A 25,564-nucleotide genomic window follows, 5' to 3' on the forward strand; every position below is an offset into this window, starting at 1 on the left:
GGCGTGGGCCCAGCTTGCTCAGGATGTTTCTGTAACCAGGAACTAGTGATGTGACTAGAATCTCATGGTTGTGAAACAGTTGATTAAAGCCTTGTTTTATACTCAAACCAAGCACTCAGTAGTCTCTTTACATCAATATGCGCTTGAAGTGCCGTAACCTACAGGGCTACAGACCAAGAGCTGGAAAGTAGGATTAGGCTGGATAGTTCTTTTTCGGCCGGTGCGGACACGATGGGCCGAATGGCCTCCTTCTGTGCCGTAAACGCCTATGATTTTATGAGAAAGTATTTTACCACTTACTGCACTGTATTCCAAGCACATCTCTTAGTGAATTTCCACTTGCCACTTTTAAACGCGATGGGAAAGAGCATCTGAGTCCCAATGATCAGTGCCACAGAAGAACCACTAATAGGGCTCACTCCAGCTTCTGGTCATGTCAGTAGGAATATAGTTCACAGACTGAGATAGATAGTGTTGTACAAACCATCAGGCGCATCAATCCTCACCCTATCCAACAGGCGGCTCAACCTCATGCACGGTCTCCGCAACCCAATTAGGGGCACACAAAAAAATCGCCTAGAAGGAAATGCGTGCACAATTCCCAGGAAAAAATCCTGGGAAATTCCTCTGGATTCTATAAAGCAATCATCAATGGACCCTGGTTACCTGTCATGCATCATTAATCACAAGTTCCCTTTACGTGACCTCTGTTGATAACCAAACACGATGTACAACACTAATTTGGTTGTTCCATGACTCCAATCTGCCTGCGTGGCGTAAGATAGACAATTCTAAGCTGAATAGCGAGCGGGTTCAGGGTCTTGGGACTTGCTGCCCACTGGATTTCACGGAGATCCCTCAAGAGCTGTTAGGAAGTTGTGGAGGCTCATTTCCGCACCACTCCAAAGTGGAGCTCGGGCCAGGATTAAATGCAGACCCTCTCACCTTTCCTGAGAAAACTTACTGGTGTTTGAATCTTGAATGCAGAAGGAGATCGCCTCTGTCCAGGAACCATTCCCAGCCAGCGACGTGGCTCGTACTTTCACAGTGTAGTTCCCGGGATGGTGCACCTTCAGTTTGCAGCCTTGCTCGTTGAGGTACCTTTTACGAGACACACACTGTTGCATCTCCTGCAGCAAAGACCAAAAACAAAGCATATCGAGTGTCAATTCGCAAGGATATTGGAAAAAAGACTTGCATTTATATAGCGCCTTTCACGACCACTGGACGTCCCAAAGCACTTTACAGCCAATTAAGTACTTTTAAAGTGTAGTCACTGTTGTAATGTAGGAAACGCGGCAGTCAATTTGCGCACAGCAAGTTCCCACAAACAGCAATGTGATAATGACCAGATAATCTGTTTTCTAGTGATGTTGATTGAGGTGTAAATACTGGCCATGATACCGGGGATAACTCCCCTGCTCTTCTTTGAAATAGTGCCATGGGTTCTTTTACGAGAGAGAGCAGACGGGGCCTCGGTTTAATGTCTCATCCAAAAGACGGAACCTCTGACAGTGCAGATCTCCCACAGTACTGCACTGAAGTGTCAGCCTAGATTTTTATGCCCATCAAGTGTTTCTGTTAGGAAGCAAGTGTTTTTACTTTATTCTTAATTAAATTAGGTTCAGTAACCAGGACCAACACACCACCTGCAGTTAATGGCAAGTAAAAATATAAAACAGCACCAATTGGTTCAGAAAGTAGGAAATCTCAGTGACCATAATCTACACATCATTAAAAATCATACATGCACGCAGTTCCTGTTCAATTTCCTATTGTCATAATTTTTGGTCACACTTTTATGTCAATGTTTGACACTGAAACAGCCCGTGTAAAGATTTAGAATCCAGTATGTAAACAATTGTCTGTAACCATGCAGTTGCAGGCTCTGGCCAGTAGGCGGTGCTATGGAGCAGAGTTTCTAAGTGTCTCTCCCAACTCCATTGGCATCTTATATAGAAAAAAAACTGACCACAGGCACAATTTACTAGTCATTAGACAATAATTATGTTCAAAATGCTTTTCACTCACCTCAGAGTCCACAAGGCGTTTGTAATGCACTTCATACAACACAATGAGACCGTTCGGACTCTTCGGCTCCTCCCACTTGACATGAACCACTTTGTCGATTACCTCGTGTGTGACTGGACCCACAATGTCATCAGCCTTTGCTGTAAAGCAAAACAAAACAAAAAAATCTTAATTCAATTGTACAAACCCCATACCACGTTTCGTGTAGAGTAAGTAAGGCGACACTTCCACTCTCGTTGGTCTCAAGGTGCCGATTCAGAGTTTTATTATTGAGCAATCTAGAGGGGGGACCAAGTCGCACCGCACAGGGCGCCACGAGTGGGAGAGAAGGCTAGGTAAGTCAGGAAGTAGTGGACAGCTTGAGTTTTTTTAAAGCGTGCAGAAGTAAAGGAAGACTGAGGGAGGTGAGGGACTCCACCCTTTTGTGGTTCGAGAAAAGAATTAATGAATTAAGAAAAAGACTTGCATTTATATAGCGCCTTTCACGACCACCAGGCCTCCCAAAGCGCTTTACAGCCAATTACATTTCTTTTTAAAGTGTAGTAGCTGTTGTAATGTAGAAAACGCGGCAGCCAAATTGCGCACAGCAAGCTCCCACAAACAGCAATGTGATAATGAGCAGATAAGCTGTTTCAAGTGGTGTTGATTGAGGGATAAATATTGGCCAGCACACTGGGGAGAACTCCCCTGCTCTTCTTCGAAAAATGCCATGGGATCTTTTACAACCACCTGAGGGGGCAGACGGGGCCTCGGGTTAACGTCTCATCCGAAAGACGGCACCTCCGACAGCGCGGCGCTCCCTCAGCACTGCACTGGAGTGTCAGCCTAGCTTTGTGTGCTCTGGAGTGGGACTTGAACCCACAGCCTTCTGACTCAGAGGCGAGGGTGCTGCCCACTGAGCCACAGCCTGACACAGGCAGGAGGGGTCAGTGTGATGAGTTTAAAACATATCATTCAGTAAACTTAAGAGTCATTTCATCACCATTCAGGGAACATGTTTGCACACAGCATATCACACCTCACAGAGATCAGACTGCGCTGTTCACAGGGTCTATTCTGTAACAGGTCACTTGGAACGTGTATAAGGGTGGCCCCAGGAGGACGGTCCCTGTGAGGAGGCCTGCTCGACCCTTCTGTGTGGCTGTTTTAACTGGGAACAGAACTTGCTGTGCGGGTAACATAACCATGAACTCTCACCTCAGGGAGAACGGTTTAGAGAGTGTGGCCTACCACCTTTGGGACCTGGTTCAAACACAGCCTGGACTGATGAGTTGCAAGCCTCCTCTCTCGACTAGCTGTCAGGTGGCTGTAAGCCTTGGCTCAGTGGGTAGCACTCTCACCTCAAGAGTCAGAAGGTCATGGGTTCAAGCCCCACTCCAGAGACTTGAGCACATAATCTAGGCCGACGCTCCCAGTGCAGTACTGCGAGAATGCTGCACTGCCGAAGGCGCCGTCTTTCAGTTGAGACTTTAAACCAAGGCTCCATCTGCTCTCTCAGGTGGGCATAAAAGATCCCATGGCACTATTGGAAGAGAAGCAGGGGAACTGTCTCGGTGTCCTGGTTAATATCTATCCTTCACTAAAAACAGATTATTTGGTCATTTAGCTCATTACTGTTTGTGGAACCTTGCAATGCGCAAAGTGGCTGCCACATTTGCCTACATTTCAAAAGTATTTGATTGGCTGCGAGAACGTGAATGGCTCTCTATAAATACAAGTTCATTCATTCTTTCTGGAGAGGGCAAAACCAGCTTGTGTAGTGACAATTCAATTTTCAGTGGGCTGAACTAAACAAAATTTATATCAGAATTAGATAAAAATGCCACTAAGACATTCAATAAAATGGAACATTTTCCAACATTTCATATTGCTAAAATTCTGGATGCGTGGAGGTAACCCCAGGTTGTGCTGGATTAATCCTGTGGAATTTAAATAACAAGTGACCCAAGTCGGTGTGACGTCATCAACTTGTCTTATAATTACAGTGCAATTTGACTTATTGAACCATCACAAACCTTTGGTCGTCCTACAGTTTGACACACACACTCTAAATTGCTATTTCTACAATCCCCATTCAATTCTGCCACGTCAACACTCAACATAGTTGCAGTCTCTCCCCACTAGGTTGCTCTGTGGCGTGAATTCATAGAAAAAAATTAGAAAAATAGGAGGAGTAGGCCATTCGGCCCTTCGAGCCTGCTCCGCCATTCAATATGATCATGGCTGATCCTCTATCTCAATACCAAATTCCCGCTCTCTCCCCATACCCCTTGATGCCTTTTGTGTCTAGAAATCTATCTATCTCCTTCTTAAATATATTCAGTGACTTGACCTCCACTGTGGTAGAGAATTCCACAGGTTCACCACCCTCTGATTTGAGTACAGGAGCAGTTTTGGTCTCCTTACCTAAGGAAGGATATACTTGCCATAGAGGGAGTGCAGCAAAGGTTCACCAGACTGATTCCTGGGATGGCAGGACTGTCATGAGGAGAGATTGGGTCGACTAGGCCTGTATTCACTAGAGTTTAGAAGAATGAGAGGGGATCTCATTGAAACGCATAAAATTCTGACAGGGCTTGGCAGACTGGATGCAGGGAGAATGTTTCCCCTGGCTTTGGGGGGGGGGGGGGGGGGGGGGCAGGGGAGAGTCTAGAACGAGGGGTCAGTCTCAGGATACAGGATAGGATTGAGATGAGGAGAAATTTCTTCACTCAGAGGGTGGTGAACCTGTGGAATTCTCTACCACAGAAGGCTGTGAAAGCCAAGTCACTAAATATATTTAAGAAGGAGATAGATAAATTTCTAGACACAAAAGACATCAAGGGGTATGGGGAGAGAGCGGGAATATGGTATTGAGATAGAGGATCAGCCATGATCATATTGAATGGCGGAGCAGGCTCGAAGGGCCGAATGGCCTACTCCTGCTCCTATTTTTCTATGTTCTATGTTTCTATCTCTCTCCCAACTCCATCGTCGCCTTGTATATATAAAAAAAATCTTGTATGTCAATTGACTGTTGGCAACTCCACGGCCTTTTCCTAGCAATTGAATAGAAATGACAGGAAATTGAACATTTTTCTCTCCTACCTTCAGGCATGGTCCTTGCACTGACATAGGCTGCAACACTGCAACCCACAGTTTCCGCATCGTGGTTGCACGCGTGGATTTCAATGCGATAGCCCGAGAAATGACGCAGGTTGGAGATCACCAGAGACTCCTTGATCCACGCCTTCTCTGACAATTTGGGAAACTCCTCCTCTGGCGATTTCGTCGCCGACCCGTTGTTAGCCATGGAGGTCGGCGTGGTCACTTCCAGGAAGCTGCTGTTCGAAAAGATTCCCAGTTCCCTACGTTTCCGCGAAGGTCTAAAATCAACGGCGACAAGGGGGCAGTTTTAAAAACAGTGCGTTAATGTTTAACAGTGACGGCTGCGGAGAGGAAGGGGAACATGATTTCTGGAATATTACGTTTTTAAAATTCATTCTTGGGACGTGGGCGTGGCTGGAAAGGCCGGCATTTATTGCCCATCTCCAGTTGCCCTGGAGTTTGATACAACTGAGTGGCTTGCTAAGTCACTTTAGAGGGCAGTTAATAGCCAACCACATTGGTGAGGGACTGGAGTCACAATAGGCCAAGTCGGGTAAGGACGGCAGATTTCCTTCCCTAAAGGACATTAGTGAACCAGTTGTGTTCTTCATGACAGCTCCATGGTCACTTTTATGGATGCCATCTTTTCATTTCCAGTTTTTTTTAAACCGAATTCCAATTTCTCAAATTGCTGTGATGGGATTTGAACTCATGTTCTCTGGATTACTAGTCCAGGCCCCTGGATTACTAGTCCAGTCACTTTACCACTACACTACCGTACCCAGGAAAAGGTAGGAAAGCGTACAAGTTTTTGGGAAGGGAGGCGGATAGTTGTGGATATTGGCACGGTAGTTTCGACCGTAGCAGTTTGACATCAGTGGCATCCACGGTGATGCCTTGCGGTCGGCACCAGACAACGTAAGGAATGGGAACTCCTGCCTCCAACAGAACCCACCAGGGCCCCAAAATGTTTTAGGGTCTGGTGAGCAGAGGCAGTGCAAAAATGCAGGCCTCCGAGTCACTGTCGAGTCTCCCACAAGCCCAGAAAGGAATGGCAGTGCATCGCACACAGAAAACAGGGAGCACGGGAATCTTGGGTTGCAGCTCCTCGCCCTCCCCCGACGCCCTAACCCGCAATGTTTTTCGGGATTAAACTATTTTTTACCGGTGAACCGGCTTGCATGAATTCATTCCAGACCAACAAGCCACTCTGGTTCATTCTCAGTGCAGTTAACTTGCCCCTTTCAGGATGCCAGGCAGCGCGCCATTACTGCAGCTGTGCCGAGTGAAGGAAGGGCTTCCAGCAAGTGAAAACACAACAGCAAGGGGTGCAAGTGCATGAGTGGAAAAAGCGGCACATTAAAGCCTTTATACCCTGCAACAACTTAACCTGGCAAGAGTGGTAATAATCCGGCAGTCCAATTGGATAAACTAGATACACAAATCAAGGAACTTGGAACCAAAAACCCAGCCGACTGGATATTTAAAATGTTAAAGGACAGTTTTTAAACTCCCATGTTAAAGTGCTATAGGGTATAGATAAAACCAGGTCATGACATTGCGTTGCAAAGTTACTTTCACTGATGCAGTGTGTCCTTTAGAAACTATCTGGATGTCCAAACTTTACTGGAAATTTGAACTGAGAAAAGCAGATACACTAGTACATGTTACTGACTCACAGGTTACTGAGGTGTATGCGCTGAACGATGTGGCATGTAACCTTTACTTAACGGATAGCGGGTTCTGCCAATGGCCCGATGGCCAAATATATAAGCTTGGTGTGGAATTGGGCAGCCTACGCCAGGAGGTGGCATGTTCAATCACCTGGATTCACGGGTCTCAGCTGAGGAAGTTTCAGTGCTTCTAATGGCTTCAGTGACCTGGGTTTTTTTTTTGGGGTGGTGGGGGGGGGGGGGGGGGTGGGGAAACAAATTTGCCAGGATCCCTGCTCCCAACTGCTAACCAGTGACCCCCTTCTGAAAAGTGCACAAGTGTGTACATCGGGCCAAGGAAAAGATCGGGGTCGCTGTGGCCCTTCATTATGGCGGGGATGGAGATTTCCACTGTAATTGACTCATCTCTCTGAAATGCACACTTAAACTGCAGCACTCACAGCAACCGTCATCAAATCCACTGATGTCAATTAGACAAGCTACAGCGAAAACTGTTCCCTTGCGCGACACCTCTTTATTTAACACTTAGCGTTGCAGGTGAAGGGTCTAAACCCCAATGGCATTCCCTGTGGTACTTTTGGTACGGTGAGGTATCCCAAGAGACTGTCCTGGATGTACTTATTTCAATCCCATGGTGAAGACCGATCGCAACACCTGCCTCTAATGAGCAAGGTTACCTGAAGGTGTAACAAGCAATGTTACCTGTAATTTTATTTTTTGCACGGGTCTTTTAACTGGCTGCACGCAGCCCATTCAATTTTTTGCATGCGCGTGGTTGCTTCTATTGTAAAGCCGGTGAGCGGCCTGAGTGGGACCTCCAGGCTGCTGTGCGGCCGCGTGGCTTAGCGGGAACGTTGGTCACAAGTGCATTGCTGGCCGACATCAACAGCAACCAGAGTCGTTTAGAAGCAACTTTAAGAGTAGCAACAATGGCGAATAAAAATTTAGGTCCAGCTTTTTCCAATGGTTCAGGCAGCAATTGCCCGCAGTGCGGTACAGGCCGGGAAGCTCTTTGCTTTCATCACTGGTCTGTGCTGAGTTGGGTGACTTCAGCAGCAGTTACGAGCACTACCTCAACGCGCCGTGGCGAGGGAGGAACGTGGGGAAGAGAATAAAATGAGCTGGGTTCCTGATCGCTATCCAGCAGCTCCTGCTGGAAAGTGCTTGAGCGGACCCGAGACGAGAACACGATCGGAGCTGGCTGGGCCGAAAGGTCATCGACCTGAAACGTTAACTCTGTTTCTCTCTTCACAGATGCTGCCTGACCTGCTGAGTTTCTCCAGCATTTTCTGTTTTTATTTCAGACCTGGCTGGGTTATCCTCCCAGTGACTGAACAGCCATTGAACAGCACTAGAGAGAGGGAGGGTACAGAGGAGATTTACGAGGATGTTGCCTGGGCTGGGGAATTTTAGCTATGAGGAAAGATTGGATAGGCTGGGGTTGTAGTATTCTTTGGAACAGAGGAGGCTATGGGGAAGATTTAATTGAGGTGCATAAAATTATGAGCAACCTAGATAGAGTGGATAGGAAGGACCTATTTGCCTTAGCAGAGAGGTCACTAACCAGGGGGAACAGATTTAAAGTAATTGGTAGAAGGATTACAGGGGAGTTGAGGAAAACATTTTTCACCCAGATGGTGGTGGGGGTCTGGAACTCACTGCCTGAAAGGGTGGTAGAGGCAGAAACCCTCAGCGTATTTAAAAAGTACTTGGATATGCACTTGAAGTTCCGTAACCTACAGGGCTACGGACCAAGAGCTGAAAAGTGGGATTAGGCTGGAGAGCTCTTTATCGGCCGGCCCAGACACGATGGGCCAAATGGCCTCCTTCTGTGCCGTAAATTTTTTTGATTCTACGATTGAAATGCACGTGAAGAATGGTTACTTGGGTGAGGCACTAGAGGACTGCTTGCACCTGCGATTAGTTGCAGCAACAGCAGCCATCACATAACTTCATTAAAAAAGAAAACTGTAAGCTTGGAGTTTTGCAAACAGCAACCAACGCAAACTTAATTTAAAAAAATAATTACTCATCAAGGTCCAAGACCATGAATTTAAATAGCGTCTCGTCATATCTCGAGGACGTCCCAAAACGCTTCACAACTAATGAATCGCTATTGAAGTGGTCACTGTTATGCAGGTAAATGTGGTAGCCAATTTGCACATAGCAAGATCCCACAAATATAATGAATGAACGAACGGCCAGTTCAGCCGTTCTTGGTGTTAGTTGAGGAAATGATGTTGTCCAAGATATCGAGAGAACTTGCTGGTCTTCTTTGGATAGGGACTTTGAATCCTTTGCATCCACCTCAGCAGGCAGACAGGGCCCTCAGTTTAATGTCGCATCTGAAAAGGCAGCACCTCCGACAATATAGCACTCCTCCAGTACTGTACTGGAACGTGAACCTAGATTATGTGCTCTCAAGGGGCTGGAACGGGATTCAAATCCACGACCCTCTGGCTCTGGAGTGCTACCAACTGAGCCCAAGCCCAATACTAAATGAGGGAACAGGAAATATCAATCTCAAATTTTGTTGTAATTGAAGGGGAAATAACAAAACTGGGTTTGCGTTTTTTAAGGTGAGGTGAGAGTGACTGCCCTCGACATCAAGGCAGCATTTGACCGAGTGTGGCATCAAGGAGCCCTAGTAAAACTGAAGTCAATGGGAATCGGGGGGGGGGGGGGGGGGGGGGGGGAAACTCTCCACTGGCTGGAGTCATACCCAGCACAAAGGAAGATGTAAGAAGTCACACAACACCAGGTTATAGTCCAACAGCTTTATTTGAAATCACAAGCTTTCGGAGCGCTGCTCCTTCGTCAGGTGAAGTGGAGAGATGCATATAGGCACAGCATATATAGTCAGAGAATACTGCCAGATGATTACAGGTAATCTTTCTAGCTGCCCTGTATCACACCTCAGCAGAGAGATAATCACAGCAATCAAAGGTGTGAATGGTGTCCAAACAGGTCAGTCAGGAAAACATTACATCAAAGAACAATGAGGTGGGGTCACAAGGGGTCAAATGTTGCAGATGCTGGGGTCTGTATGAAAAACAAAAAACTATTTTTTTGCTGGAAATCACAGCAGGTCCGGACGCATCTGTGTAGAGAGAACAAACCAACGACGACTCGAGTCTGGATGACTCTACGTCAGGTGGGGTTACATGTAGCGTGACATGAACCCAAGATCCCGGTTGAGGCCGTCCTCATGAGTGCGGAACCGTTGCCGGAGCATGGTACATCGGCGAAACCATGCAGACACTGCGACAACGGATGAACGGACACCGCACAACAATCGCCAGGCAGGAGTGTTCCCTCCCAGTCGGGGAACACTTCAGCAGTCAAGGACATTCAGCCTCCGATCTTCGGGTAAGCATTCTCCAAGGCGGCCTTCGAGACACACAACGCAAAATCGTCGAGCAGAAACTGATAGCCAAGTTCCGCACTCATTTTTCATACAGACCCCAGCATCTGCAACATTTGACCCCTTGTGACCCCACCTCATTGTTCTTTGATGTAATGTTTTCCTGACTGACCTGGACACCATTCACACCTTTGATTGCTGTGATTATCTCTCTGCCAAGGTGTGATAAAGGGCAGTTAGAAAAATTACCTGCAATCATCTAGCAGTATTCTCTGACTATATATGCATCTCTCCACTTCACCTGATGAAGGAGCAGCGCTCCGAAAGCTTGTGATTTCAAATAAAGCTGTTGGACTATAACCTGGTGTTGTGTGACTTCTTACATTTGTCCACCCCAGTCCAACACTGGCATCTCCACATCAAAGGAAGATGGCTGTGGTGGTTGAAGGACAATCATCACAGCCCCAGGACATCGCTGCAGGAGTTCCTCAGGGCAGTGTCCTAGGCCCAACCATCTTCAGCTGCTTCATCAATGACCTTCCCTCCATCATAAGGTCAGAAGTGGGGATGTTCATTGATGACTGCAGTGTTCAGTGCCATTTGCAACTCCTCAGATAATGAAGCAGTCCATGCCCGCATGCAACAAGACCTGGACGACATTCAGGCTTGGGCTGATAAGTGGCAGGTAACATTCGCACCACCCAAGTGCCGGGCAATGACTATCTCCAACAAGCGAGCATCTAACCACCGCCCCATGACATTCAACGGCATTACCATCGCCGAATCCCCCACCATCAATATCCTGGGGGGGTCACTATTGACCAGAAACTTAACTGGATCAGCCACATAAATACTATGGCAACAAGAGCAGGTCAGAGGCTGGGTATTCTGCAGTGAGTGTCTCACCTCCTGACTCCCCAAAGCTTTTCCACCATCCATAAGGCACAAGTCAGTGATCCACTTGCCTGGATGAGTGCAGCTCCAACAACACTCAAGAAGCTCAACACCATCTAAGACAAAGCAGCCCGCTTGATTGGCACCCCATCCACCACCTTAAACATTCACTCCCTCCACCACCGGCACACCGTGGCTGCAGTGTGTACCATCTACAAGATGCACTGCAGCATCTCCCAAACCCGCGACCTCTTCCACCTAGAAGGACAAGGGCAGCAGGTGCATGGGAACACCACCACCACCAAGTTCCCCTCCAAGTCACACACCATCCTGACTTGGAAACATATTGGCCGATCCTTCATCGTCACTGGGTCAAAATCCTGGAACTCCCTCCCTAACAGCACTGTGGGACTACCTTCACCACACGGACTGCAGCGGTTCAAGGCAGCAGCCCACCACCACCACCTTCTCAAAGGCAACTAGGGATGGGCAATAAATGCTGGCCTTGCCAGTGACGACCACATCCCATGAACGAATAAAAAAACAGTATCAAATTTTAATACAATAGCAAAATATTGTGGATGTTGGAAATCTGAAATAACAGAAAATGCTGGAAACACTTAGGCCAGGCAGCATCCGTGGAGAGAGAAACAGAGTTAACGTTTCAGGTCAGGGGCCCTTCATCAGAACTGGAAAAAGCTGGAGATGCAACAGATATTAAGCAGGTGCAGATACAGGGAAGGGGCGTGGGGGTGAGAGGGAGGGGAGGAAGGAATTGAAGCAACATACTGTGCTGAGGTAAGAGGCAGGAAAGATAAAATGTTGCAAAGGAGGTGGCAAAATCATACAACATGAAAAATGGAAGCAGGGGTTATAGTCTGAAATTGTTGAACTCAATGTTGAGTTCGGAAGGCTATAAAGTGCCTAAATAGAAAGATGAGGTGCTGTTCCTCAAGCTTACATTGAGCTTCATTGGAACAGTGCAAGAGGCCGAGGACGGAGAGGTCAGAGTGGGCGTGGAACGGAGAATTAAAGTGACAGGCGACCGGAAGCTCGGGGTCACCCTTACGGACTGAACGGAGGTGTTCCGCAAAGCGGTCGCCCAATCTTATTTGATGCAGGTGCAATGTACCCAGCTTGGTTTTCTCCCCCAGGCTGAATGGCTGCGAAGCAGCTCCCACACTGGTTGCAGGTGTTAAATACGCCCCCTCCCGCATCACAATCAATAATACTGCTCTGGGACTGTTCATCGGTCACGTCACTGGGGCAGCTCCGGAGCCGAGGAGACCGACTGCAGCTTGAAGTGATGCCTTGAAATATGAAATTACGCATTTTAAAAACCCAGTTTACTGGCCTAAGCCCAACTAGGCACCCAGGCGGCCTGTTGCGAAGGAAGGACAAGCGTACAGAGTAGCTGTGTCTACTTCAGCGACGAGTCGGAACACACCGTCAATATTCACAAGGTAGGCCAGGTTTGGCCCAAGCTAGCTCATCCCATCCAGAATAAAAACTAGTCTGCTCACCACAGCATCCAAGTGTTCTTTAAATAATCCCCAGGGTTTTCACCTCCAAAACCCTACCCACGTGTCCATTCCAAATGTTAAAACAAAGAACCTGATAGACAGCGCCTTTTGCGACCTTGCGATGTCCCAAAGCGCTTCACGGCCAGCTGTAATGTAGGAAACGTGGCAGCCAATTTGCACACAGCAAGCTCCCACAAACAGCAATGTGATAATGGCCAGATAATCTGTTTTTAGTGATGTTGATTGAGGGATAAAGATTGGCCAGGACACCGGGGATAACTTCCCTGCTCTTCTTCGAAATAGTGCCATGGGATCTTTTACGTCCCCTTGAGAGGGCAGACGGGGAAATCACTCTTTGTACGACTATGGTCATGGTTAACATGAAGCAGTATTTTTGATTTACTTTTTCCATACCATTGATATAAATCTTATGTCTGTATGCACATCCTGTACACAAAATCTTAGTTCCCGCTGCCACATTTTGTATCAACTTTTTTTGCTATTATAAATTCCTGTGTCTACATCTAGACTGGAAACTGCCTATGTAAACCTGTCACACTGCAATTACACCCTCCCACCAGTGGTGGCGTTGTAACACCTCAGTTTTGCCTCTCCCAGCTCAGTTTGCAGAAAAACATCTATCCAACGAACTCAACTTCCCAAATAAGTTCTACTATTTCACTGTAAATCAATCATATTAAAAAAATCTAAGTACTGTAAGAATAAGGATAGAATATATGACTTTAAAGTGGTGTCTGAATTAAGTCCAATTTTCCCCTGCTGTCTAGCCATGCTTCGCCGGAGGCCTACAAATGTGCAACGCCACAGGGGATCAACTAGTTTTATTGGTCACCACTATGACGTTCCTTTCAGTGACCTCCTTCCAAAGAGCCTGTTTCTCTTCACGACGTTGGGTTTAGCTTCATCTCCAAGCTCGTTTCTTCGACTGGGAGTCACCCCCTGATGATTCCGACTGCATCTCCTGTTTGAGCCTTACTGCTGCTGCTGTTGGACCCCTCTGTCTTGTCATTTGCCTTTGATGAAGTGTCCTGCCCGCAACATTAACCTGCTTTTGACTCAGACAGTGAGTGGCCTGCTCTTTTTAATCTTCAGTTAATTTACACGGCTCTTCATGGCACACGGGTGGGGATGAAGATCAAACCTAACAGAATATAATTTTGCCATATTTTGAACTGAATTAATGGAGACTTGTATCCTTCCTTGCACCACTGTCCCATTTACTTGTCTTCCCATCCCTGCTTCTAGTCTAGCCCATAATTAGGAGGAACAGAATTCGGCTCATAGAAACACAGAAGATAGGAGCAGGAGTAGGCCATTCGGCCCCTCGATCCTGCTCCGCCATTCAATGAGATCATGGGTGATCATCCAAACTCAATACCCTGTCCCTGCTTTCTCCCTATATCCTTTGATCCCTTTAGCCTTAAGAAATATATCTAACTCCTTCTTGAATAAATTTAATGAATTGGCCTCAACTGCCTTCTGTGGTAGAGAATTCCACAGGTTCACCACTCTCTGGGTGAAGAAATTCCTCCTCATCTCTGTCCTAAATGGCTTACCCCTTATCTTTAGACTGTGACTCCTGGTTTTGGACTCCCCGGCCATCGGGAACATCCTTCCTGCATCTAATCTGTCTAGTCCTGTTAGAATTTTATAAGTTTCAAGGAGATCCCCTCTCATTCTTCTAAACTCCAGTGCTTTTAGCTGTCGGGTCTCCATAGAATAGTAGACCACAGAAGGAGGCCAATTGGCCCATCGAGTCTGCGCCGGCTCTTTCGAAGAGTGATCCAGTTAGTCCCACTCCCCCGCTCTTTCCCCATATCCCTGCAATTTTTTCTCCTTCAAGTATTTATCCCGTTCTCTTTTGAAGGCTCCTATTGAATCTGTATCCACAGCCCTATCAGGCAGTGCATTCCAAATCCTAACCACTCGTTGCATAAAAAAGGTTGTCCTCATGTCGCCTCTGGTTCTTTTGCCAAGCATCTTAAATCTGTGCCCTCTGGTAAGCAACCCTACAGCCATTGGAAACAGTTTCTCTTTATTTACTCTATCTAAACCAGTCATGATTTTAAACACCTCTATCAAATCTCCTCTTAGCCTTCTCTGCTCCAAGGAGAACCACCCCAGTCTATCCAGTTTAAGCTTTGAGAGTATTCATCGCATTTCAGATATTAAAAAAGTATATTAAAATAATTAAAGGCGGTCATTTCAGTCCGTTTTCTTCTGACCTGGAGCCAGGAATGTACAAGCACCTTCCAATCTGCAAACTTCCCTCACCAAACACCAATTAAACTCTCCCTGGCCTCAGGCTTACAGTAATTAAGACTATTCCTTAAAGGGACAGGCCACCTTAAACACAGCTCCACCTTAGCAGCAGAATTACACATTTGGCATTACATGGTGTAACACGTACTAGATTGATTCTTGGGATGAGAGGGTTATCCTTTGAGGGGAGATTGAGCCAATACTCTCTGGAGTTTAGAAGAATGAGAGGTGATCTCATTGAAATATACAAGAGTCTGAGGGGGATTGACAGGGTAGATGCTGAGAGGTTGTTTCCCCCTGGCTGGAGAGACTAGAACTAGGGGGCATAGTCTCAGGATAAGGGGTCGGCCATTTAAGACTGAGATGAAGAAGAACTTCTTCACTCAGAGGGTTGTGAGTGTTTGGAATTTTCTACCCCAAAGGGCTGTGGGTGCTCGAGTCTATTCAAGGCAGAGATAGATAGATTTTTGGACTCTAGGGGAATCCAGGGATGTGGAGATTGGGTGGGAATGTGGAGTTGAGGTCGAAGATCAGATCAGCCATGATCTTATTGAATGGTGGAGCAGGCTCGAGGGGCCGTATGGCCTTCTCCTGCAACTATTTCTTATGTCCTTAACATTCCTGACATTATAAAAGAGTGTACTACCTGACTTACCATGAGACCTGATAGTTTAGACTGAACCGTGCAGAGTGCCCGCAGTCAATGCCAACCCAAAAATATAAAACTAACTCAGTCCTCCGTTAGTCCTGATCAAAGGCAAACTGGAGAGCAGTCAGCCCCACACAAAATCCCGTCAGTGGAAAAAGAGAAATGCTTGAAATTATATTTAGTGCCTCATCATCTGAGTCGTGGCTGCTGCCGTGTAGTACCAGCATGAATGGGGCTGGAGGGCTTTTACGCAGACAGAGGCTACGCAAAAGCTCGTCTTACAAGCTGACCCTAACCAGCAGTCTTAAATCACAGAAAAGCGTTAGGTGCACCGAGAGGTGCCAATAATTGCCCAGATGTGTCGCCCCCCCACCCTGCCCTAAAAAGTACAATTTTTAAAAATGCATAAAAATATCAGGGGCTAAATTTACAAGGGGACCCGACATAACTCACTCTAGACTAGCTTCGCAAATTACTGCTCTCGTCTTCATCCTTCCATTTGTTTCAACAGGACAAAAGATTTTACAAACAAGTATGGAACAAAGAAGTTTAGAAATTATGTCTTTTTAAAAAATAAAATATTCAAGTTGGCGGGATTATTTAAGAACACTTAGAAATCCACAACTGGTTTCAGCACCTGGATTTTGTGGCAATTGGCCAGGGCTCCAGCTCTTGGGTCACTGTCCAGCGAGTCCTGCTGGAATGTGCACACAGGAGGATCATCGGGCCAGGACGCACGTGATCCAGTTTGGTTACCGTGCTCCCTATGGGTGAATAATCCTGCCGACGTGCACAGAGCGCCCGGGTTCAGGGATGAAGACTGGCCACTCGGAGGACATCTTGAACCGACAGAACTGTTAACCCCAGCAAGAGCCAGCAACTTCAGGTGAGGTGGCGAGGGAATTGTGTGTGGTCGGGGGTGGGAAGAAGAAAAGACAGACTTGTATTTATATAGCGCCTTTCAGGACCACCGGGCATCCCAAAGCGCTTTACAGCCAATGAAGTCATTTTGAAGTGCAGTCACTGTCGTAACGTGGGAAACACGGCAGCCAATTTGCGCACAGCAAGCTCCCACAAACAGCAATGTGATAATGACCAGGTAATCTGTTTTTTGTTACATTGATTGAGGGATAAATATTGGCCCCAGGACACCGGGGGAAGGGAGAGGCGAGGAGAGGGAGAGGGAAAAGTTTTTCCTTTTAAGAAATACAGTACTCTAACTTAAGTAAAAACATGTTGGAAATACACAGCTGGTCATCAGCATCTGGAAGAGAAAAGACTGGTCAGCGTTTTGCCAACAGACCCACAATTGATAACGGGTCTCCACCAACGTTCCCTCTAATTTTGTTTCGGGCAGTTTTTTGTATTTTAAGAGCTGGTGAGCCGGCTGCGCGGAAGCTCCAGACAGCTGTGTACACAGCTGAAAGGGAACATTGGTCTCCGCCTGAAACGCCAATCTACCCTTTCAGACGCTGAGGGACCTGCTGCGTATTTGAGGCATTTGTCGTTTGTGAATACTGGGAGCGCTGACGTACAGATAACTCGAGCCTAAAGCTTTCTTAAAAGCAGTTAGTTCTGTAAACATCGGTGGCAAAAAAAAGAAACAGTTCTCTGGTTATATTGATGGAGAACACTGATTATTCACAGAATGAAAAGCGAAAGCAGAATTAAAGGTTTTTTTTTAAAACAGAGGGCTGTCGGAGCAATTTTAATTCGATTTTTTTTTTTTTTTTTTTTAATTTCTTTTGATTCCCCCTCCCCACCCCCCCACACTTCTAACAATTATTAAGGATTAAAAACACGGCCACCGGCACACCACCCAGCGTGATTTCAGAAGCACAGAACTCAAGACACTCCCTTACCTACTGTTCTTAGAATCACTCTCTTGAGGTGTAGGTCTGCAAAAAGTAAAACAACCACTTTAAACGAATTTTGTTTTAAAAACTTCTGTGTTGGGGGTTTGATTCCTGGAAGTTTCTGATTTTATTGTATTCATTTTTTTTTTTTAATTCTCTCTCATTCAGGGCGAGTGTAAGGGAAATTAACCTCAATTGCTCGCGACAGTATCAGGATGAGCGATTTGTACATCACTCGTGGATTCTGAGAAACTGGCATTTTCACTGCTCCCAGGACCTTTTAAAATACCAAATCGTGGCGCCCTAGCCCTGCAGCAACACATGCTAAGTGTAGAAATGTGTCGTAGGATGTTGCACCCCATCAAATCAAACTTGCCCTAATCATCACTCGTCAAGGTGGGCTGTGTTGGTACAGTATAAAAGGGTATCCTCCAAGAGGAACGTTGAAGAAAATAAAATCACAAAAAAATCCCAACTTGTAAAGTGAAATCTCTGAGTTATGAGGCAGACAGCTTAAAAATCAGGAAAAACATGTGCGGTCGCTCGTTAATCTCATCGTGCTCAAAATTTCCAGAACAAACCAGCATTTTATAAAATTATCGATACTTTCAGCCCATTTAGAGAGGCTGACGTCCTCACCAGCTCGAGCAGGCAGGAGACCTGACCAGGGATTACATAGGATAGGCTAGGATTACACAGGATATACGGCACAGGGACAGGCCATTTAGACCATCCAGTCCATGCCGGTGTTTATGCTCCACTCGAGCCTCCTCCTGTCTTTCCTCATCTAACCCGATCAGCGCAACCCTCTATTCCCTTCTCCCTCAAATGCTTATCTAGCCTCCCCTTAAATGCATTTATACTATCCGCTTCAACCACTCCCTGTGGTAGCGAGTTACAGATTCTCACCACTCTCTGGATAAAGAGCTTTCTCCTGAATTCCCTATTGGATTTCTTGGTGACTATCTTATATTGATGGCCTCTAGTTATGCTCTTCCCCCACAAGTGGAAACATTCTCTCTGTATCCACTCTATCAAAACCTTTCATAATTTTAAAGACCTCTATTAGGTCGCCCCTCAGCCTTCTCTTTTCAAGCGAAGAGAGACCCAGCTTGTTCATCCTGTCTCGATAGGTATAACCTCACATTTCTGGTATCATCCTTGTAAATCTTCTCTGCACCCTCACACCTGTTCCTCACATTCATCCAAGGTTTAAGGAAAAAACTGTTTTGAAGTCTCTTTAGATTGTAGTAATATTAACTTTTAGCTATTAAGTGAGTTTCTGTTCGAAGAATGCAAGTGTAATCATAAGGCAGGCTGTCTTTACTTTGGATAAATAGGTGCTTTAATATACGATGTAATATTTCAATCTAGACAGTGGACTTAATTAAAAGAAACGCCAGGCAGAGACATACTTTAGCTGATAAGAGATTCAGCAGCAGGTAACTAACATTCAAAGATGGGATAGCAAGATATCCTAGGGACATTAACTCCTCCAAGGACACATCTGTGTAAGGAATGTGGTCAAGTGATCCCGTCGCTTTGTTCATGAATCGGCCACTACAAACATGTGGCTGTTGTGCGGGTGACTGTCTAAGTACAGTTTTGACTGTGCATAGTCGACCCAAGATATGTTGGACAGGCCCAGCGTTTCTGGGCCTCCACGTTCCCTCCACACCCTGGAGGGAAGTGCATGGACTCCACTCGGCTTCCACAGACTGAAACTCGGAAATCACGGCAAGGTGTTAAACCTGTGCCCGAGCGCTCTGCAGTTGGTGCAGTGAAGCTCGGCATCGCTACTCCACTAGTGAACGACGGGCAAATGGAGTTAAGGGGCAGTTCAGCCGTGATCTAATTGAACGGTGGAACAGGAGCGGAATTGACTTACTCCTGTTCCTATGTTTCCCGTGCTCTACCACCAAGTTTATGCCGTTTCACTCCAGTGCTGCGATGAGAAAATTCCACTGCAAAAAGGGCAGTCTCCCTCCTTCCACCACCACCACCCTCCCCCTAGACAATGGCTGACCACTAGTTAGAGCTCAACGGTTCAATTCATCTGCTCTCCTGGACAGAGGAAGAAGTGCAGTGATCAGGTGACGGGGTGGGGAACACAAAAAAAAATTCTAAATATTGAATTATAAGACTCAGATTCACGTCCGCTGCAATCTCCTGAATGGTGCACACAAACGTTGGGATTCTGTGATAGGCAACAGGTCGACAGAGCAGGGATGAGCTCACCAACTAATTGCTAAGAGCTTGAATGTTGGCGTCATTTAAATGCCCCCCCATCTGTTTACACAAACAGACGTGTATAAATCTACATATCAAAGCACTTCACTTACAGTCCATTACTAAAATGGGCAGTGATGGTAATGTAGACAAATGTTTACTGAAACAGCAGGGCGCAGAGGGCAATTTGCCTGCATTTTTCCCCTTTGTGCATTTATGACGCCATCTTGGAAGTTCTGGAAAGATGCCAGCACCTTCCCATTTTACGGAATTCTGCGACTAACTACGTGGGCAGCAGCAACCAGATGGTAACTTATTTTAAAGGTTTTTTTTTGCGTCACGTCTGTATATTTTCCATGTTGCCCTTGCTGGGTCTATGCACCAAAGCAACAAGTTCCTTGGTAGCTCAAGTTAGACTGGCCCATCTGTGGCGCTTGCTTCCAGTCGGTCTGTGGAAGCTCGGAGTTTCTTCTGCTCTCTCTCTCGCTTGACTTTGGTCGCAGACCAATCCCAATCTTGGGTGGTCCGAACCATTCTGAATGCTCATCCCTACGGAATGGGGAAGTAACTAAGTGGGTGGTACGGAGCCTGGCTAGTAAGTAATCTGTCAGGTTATTCTGCGGATCAAATTGTAAAGTGGGTAAAAAAAGTGTGTGTGTGTGTGTGTGTGTGTGTGTGTACACATCAGGAATTACTTTGAATCAACATTGAATTAACAAAAGCACTGTGAATCCAAACTTTACTTTTTCTTCCGGTAACTTTTTCCCCTATTGTAACTGAGCTGCTAACATAACCTTAGCTCATGAGTTAAAATGCTTTTAAGTCTGAGGCACAGAAAACAGGAACTTTTTTAAATTGCTGGCAAATGTGCACAATGGCTTGAAGTTTGCAGAATTGCTGCAGTATTTGTTTACTGACACAAGAGGGAGCACGGACACCAGAAAACAAACCGAGCCACACTAATGAGCAGAACGTGAGCACTGCAAGAGCGACACCCCCGACTAAACCTCAAGATATTGAGGCTTAGCAAAAAAAATGATAGCAGCCTGCCCAGGGTGCAATGTCCTACATCAAAAATCCTTCCTATTAGCATGGGAGGCTTTGGCCACAGAAACAATTCAGTGATCTGAGGTTTCTGACCACGGCCAAATCAAGAGTCTGCCGCGACGAGGAATTTCATTAAGAGATAGCGGGGCTAGAAAGTCGTCTTGGCCGGCAGTGTAAACCGAGCGGTATCGCTTAGGACACCCGTTATCGCAAGCCGACTTTCTACTCTTTGGAGTCTTAAGGCGATTGGAGGTGTAAAAAAAAACGCTCGATTTTTTTTTCCGTCTTCCGTTACCTGATCATGAAAACCTCGTTGTGCAGGTAGTTTTCGAACGTCTTCTGGAAGGCGGCCTCCTCCGCGTCCCGCTTCAGCTGCGACTCGGTTTTCGGGCAGGCGCAGCATTCGCCGGAGACGTGGCCGGAGTCCGTCTGGTTTCGCTTCTGGTTGTCCTCGGGGTCGCTGTGGGTCGTCGACGCGCGGGACGGCAACTTTAGCCCTGAAAGCAGAGGGGGGTAAAAAAAGTGTGTCTCGTTACTGCGCTTGGCTGGCTACCTCACGCTGTAATATAGAAACATAGAAGATAGGAGCAGGAGTAGGCCATTCAGCCCCTCGAGCCTGCTCCGCCATTTAATGTGATCATGGCTGATCATCCAAATTCAGTACCCTGTCCCTGCTTTCTCCCCATATCCCTTAATCCCTTTAGCCTTAAGAAATATATCCAACTCCTTCTTGAATATATTTAATGAATTGGCCTCAACTGCCTTCTGTGGTAGAGAATTCCACAGGTTCACCACTCTCTGGGTGAAGAAATTCCTCCTCATCTCTGTCCTGAATGGGTTACCCCTTATCCTTAGACTGTGACCCTTAGTTCTGGACTCCCCCGCCATCGGGAACATCCTTCCTGCATCTAGTCTGTCTAGTCCTGTTAGAATTTTATAAAAGTTTCAATGAGATCCCCTCTCATTTTTCTAAACTCCAGCGAATATAAGCCCAATCGACCCACTCTCGCCTTGTACGTCATTCCTGCCATCCCAGGTATCAGTCTGGACCCAAAGTCCGATGCTGAAGTACTGGACTATAATTCTTGTAGCAGTGCAGCCCAGTGAATGCTGCAATAACTATGATGGTGCCCACTCCTTTCATTCCCTCTTCATCTAAATAATGGGGGGAGGGGGATCCAGATAAATGGGTGCCAGTCAATGTACCCTCTTATTTTTTTTTTGGGCGCACGGCCTCTTTAAGGGCATGCACCAAGCTTAACATTGATAAAGCCGGTCCCGCGCATCTTAGAGGGAACACTGGTAAGGGGCCCCGATTTTAACTCCGGGTGGATTCCCCGCTCAGGACAGAGTTAAAATTACAGTCAGGTCTCAACGGTGTCACCGGGCCGCAACAGTGCATATGTCAAGAAGGATCCCGCTGGCTCCGGGCGCCTGTCCTTGCCGCCTGCTCAGGAGAGCGGGTTAAAAGTGCGGACGTTGCGATCATGGCGGCTTTCAGAAAGGTACGAGCCCAGGGGCGATTTTAACTGTCCGCCCGCTCGCCCAGGTTTCTGCTGAGCGAGTCGGGTTAAAATCGTTACCCTGTGTGTCCGCTCCGAGTCATCCCAAGGGGCACCTGCCTTTCACATGCCATAAATCTTTGCGTCAGTCCATCCAGGGAAGCCCAAGAGGGATGGCATTGCTTTTGTAAAACCAAAAGCGTAGCCTGTTTCTGGAAGGGGATTTGAAAGTGCAAGTGAGCCAGGCGACCGACTGCAACGGTTAAAATTAACACTGGGGTCAGATGGAAGGACGGTATCTATATGGTAGGTGCCCAATCAATCATGGAAAACTTCCATGGTTACTCGAAAGAAAGAAGAACTTACATTTATATAGCACCTTTCACAACCTCAAAGTCTCAAAAGCGCTTTACAGCCAATGAATACTTTAGAAGTGTAATCACTGTTGTAATGTAGGAAACGTGTCAGCCCAATTTGTGCACAGCAAGCTCCCACAAACAGCAATGAAATAAATGACCATACCATCTGTTTTAGGTGTTGGTTGAGGGATAAATATTGGCCAGGACACTGGGGAGAAATTCCCTGTTGTTCGTCGAATAGTGCCACAGGATCTTTTACATCCACTTGAAAGGAAAGATGGGGTGTCAGTTCAATGCTTCGTCCGAAAGACTGCACCTCCGACAGTGGAGCACTCCCTCAGTACTGCACCTGAATTGCCAGCCTCGATTATGGGCTCAAGTCTCTGGAGTGGGGCTTGAACCCATGACCTTCTGACCCAGAGTGCCAACACTGCAAGCCAAGGCTTCAACCCTGGTAAATGTGACATGTCAACCAGTGGCTTATAGTGAGTGAATAAGTAAAATTCAGCTTTTATTACAGGTTTTTAAATCCATATTTCTGCGAAAACCACAAATAAGATTGTTTAAACATAGAAGATAGGATCAGGAGTAGGCCATTCGGCCTCTCGAGCCTGCTCCGCCATTCAATGCGATCATGGATGATCATCCAAACTCAGTACCCTGTCCCTGCTTTCTCCCCATATCCCTTGATCCCTTTAGCCTTAAGAAATATATCTAACTCCTTCTTGAATATATTTAATGAATTGGCCTCTACTGCCTTTTGTGGTAGAGAATTCCACAGGTTCACCACTCTCTGGGTGAAGAAATTCCTCCTCATCTCTGTCCTAAATGGCTTACCCCTTATCCTTAGACTGTGACCCCCTGGTTCTGGACTCCCCCGCCATCGGGAACATCCTTCCTGCATCTAGTCTGTCTAGTCCTGTTAGAATTTTATAAGTTTCAATGAGACCCCCTCTCATTCTTCTAAACTCCAGCGAGTATAAGCCCAATCAACCCAATCTCTCCTCATACGTCATTCCTGCCATCCCAGGTATCAGTCTGGTGAATCTTCGGCTGCACTCTCTCCATGGCAAGAACATCCTTCCTCAGATAAGGCGACCAAAACTGCAGGTTGCACGCCAGAGTCAGAAATATGGGCAAGTGGGCAGGAACTTCTTAGACCTTTGGGACGCTTGATGCCAGCAGCAGCCAAGCCCAGGAGCAGATCCACCAGCACACTCTCCGACCTGCTCACCCGATGCACGTTACCAATTCGAACCCGAGATGCCACTTACCCTTCTGGCAGTAATCAAACTCGTACAGCTCACTGTCCTCCGGCTGCTGCTGCCAGAACACCAGGTAGTGGGTGATGTTCCCATTGCGATCAGTCGGAGGCTTCCACTTCAGGATGATCTGGGAAGAGGAGTTGGACACGGATATCGGATCCAGTGGGACCGAAGGAACTGGAGAGAGGAACAGGGGGTGGATTCAGAATCTTTGCCAGTCATTTTATTTTTTTTGCAGGTTGAGGAACATACCAACAATGACGGACAGGAAAAGACCCTCTGGTCCATCAGCCTGTCCCATACAACTGCGTAATTCTTCTGATTTATTTAGCAATGATGCAACAGCGCAAAAAAAAAAACAGCCCTCTCCAAACCTCCTGGCCCAGGAAATGCAAAACCAGCCAGTACGAAATTTCAAGTGCAGAGGCCTCATGAAATAAATGTGCAATTGAACTGTCTTGAGAATGCAATATTTAAAAAAAATCAAAATAGAACAGATTTGTCCGGCTGCATGGACTGGATTGCAGGGGCTTGGGGGGACAGGGGTGGGGCGACGCGGTACATATAGTCCACAAGCTGTAGTATCTGTGTTAATAAAACAGCACCAAAAGTCTGAACAAAACCAACAGAGGAACCAACAGACCCATTTACACCTCCTCTAGACCCATCTTTTGTTTCTTTACTTGTCCCGTTACCATCTCCTTTTGCTTTGTACAATACCTTTTGCCATTTAATCTCTCCTGCCCTCCACCCTATCACAGACCTTCCCTTTTGTTCTTTCCTGCCCTCCCCCCTCTTTCCCTGCCTCTGCACTTGCTTAAAGCCTGCTACATCTCAATAAACTTTTTTTTCCAGTTCTGACGAAAGGTCGTCGATCTGAAACATTAACTCTGTTTCTCTCTCCTCAGATGCTGCTTGACCTGCTGAGTATTTCCAACATTTTCTGGGGGTGATGGGCAAACAGGACTTGGTGCGAGTTAGGACACGGGCAGACGAGTTTTGGATGACCTCAAGTTTAAGTAGGGAGGCCAGCCAGGGGTGCGTTGGAACAGTCAAGTCTAGATTGTGCAATTGCTGGAATTATCCTCGGTACGAGGGAAAACCAAAACACAAGTAAAGCCTTGTGTTTATACAAGGACAGAGCTCATCTGATTGCTGTTCGGTGGCTCCTGATGGACAATGCGGATGTAGGGCGACAAGATTGGGCTCCGCTATGAAGTACCCCTGACACCATGTCTGGGGGTCACACGTGAAGACACGGTGTTGGGGAGCTTCTGTTATTTATGGGACTGTACGCTAACAAGGCGGGGAGTCAAGACAATATTTCCGCAAACATTCAAAGGTAGTGATGCTGGTGATCTGGAAGTTACTATCAGTACAAGGCAAAGATAACCTGAAAGCAGCACGATATTGAACAACTTGCATTTATATAGCGCTTTTAACGCAGTAAGACATCCCAAGGAGCTTCACAGGAGGGTTATCAAATAAAATTTGACACTGACCCACATATAAGGAGATATTAGGGCAGATGACCAAAAAGCTTATTCAAAGAGGTAGGTTTTAAGGAGCGTCTTAAAGGGGAAGAGAGAGTTAGAGAGGCAGAGAGGTTTAGGCAGGGAGTTCCAAAGGTTAGGGCCTAGGCAGCTGAAGGCACGGCCACCGACGCTTGAGCAATTATAATCAGGGATGCTCAGGAGGGCAGAATTAGAGGAGCGCAGATATCTCGGGGGGGGGGTTGTCGGGCTGGAGAAGATTACAGAGAGAGAGGGGCGAGGCCATGGAGGGATTTGGAAACAAGGATG

At 46.7% G+C, this 25,564-nt stretch overlaps 1 protein-coding gene across 2 annotated transcripts in view; it reads right to left on the reverse strand.

Moving 5' to 3' along the window:
* The window catches only part of LOC147108036 (insulin receptor-like), a 257,698-nt gene that overhangs the window by 21,012 nt on the left and 211,122 nt on the right, over positions 1-25,564 (reverse strand). Inside the window, exons 9-14 of one of the 2 annotated variants that reach the window (XM_086004471.1) lie at positions 23,772-23,939; positions 20,932-21,133; positions 17,367-17,402; positions 5,119-5,396; positions 2,032-2,171; positions 965-1,130 (exon numbers count right to left, since the gene is read on the reverse strand). In XM_086004471.1, the coding sequence (XP_085860597.1) occupies positions 965-1,130; positions 2,032-2,171; positions 5,119-5,396; positions 17,367-17,402; positions 20,932-21,133; positions 23,772-23,939 (990 nt within the window). The remainder of the gene's footprint in view (positions 1-964; positions 1,131-2,031; positions 2,172-5,118; positions 5,397-17,366; positions 17,403-20,931; positions 21,134-23,771; positions 23,940-25,564) is intronic. The other variant, XM_086004472.1, reaches the window with a different exon arrangement.

This window comes from Somniosus microcephalus, chromosome 13, assembly GCF_052327205.1.
Source record: "Somniosus microcephalus isolate GS21.2 chromosome 13, FLI_Smic_1.0, whole genome shotgun sequence".
NCBI lineage: Eukaryota > Metazoa > Chordata > Chondrichthyes > Squaliformes > Somniosidae > Somniosus > Somniosus microcephalus.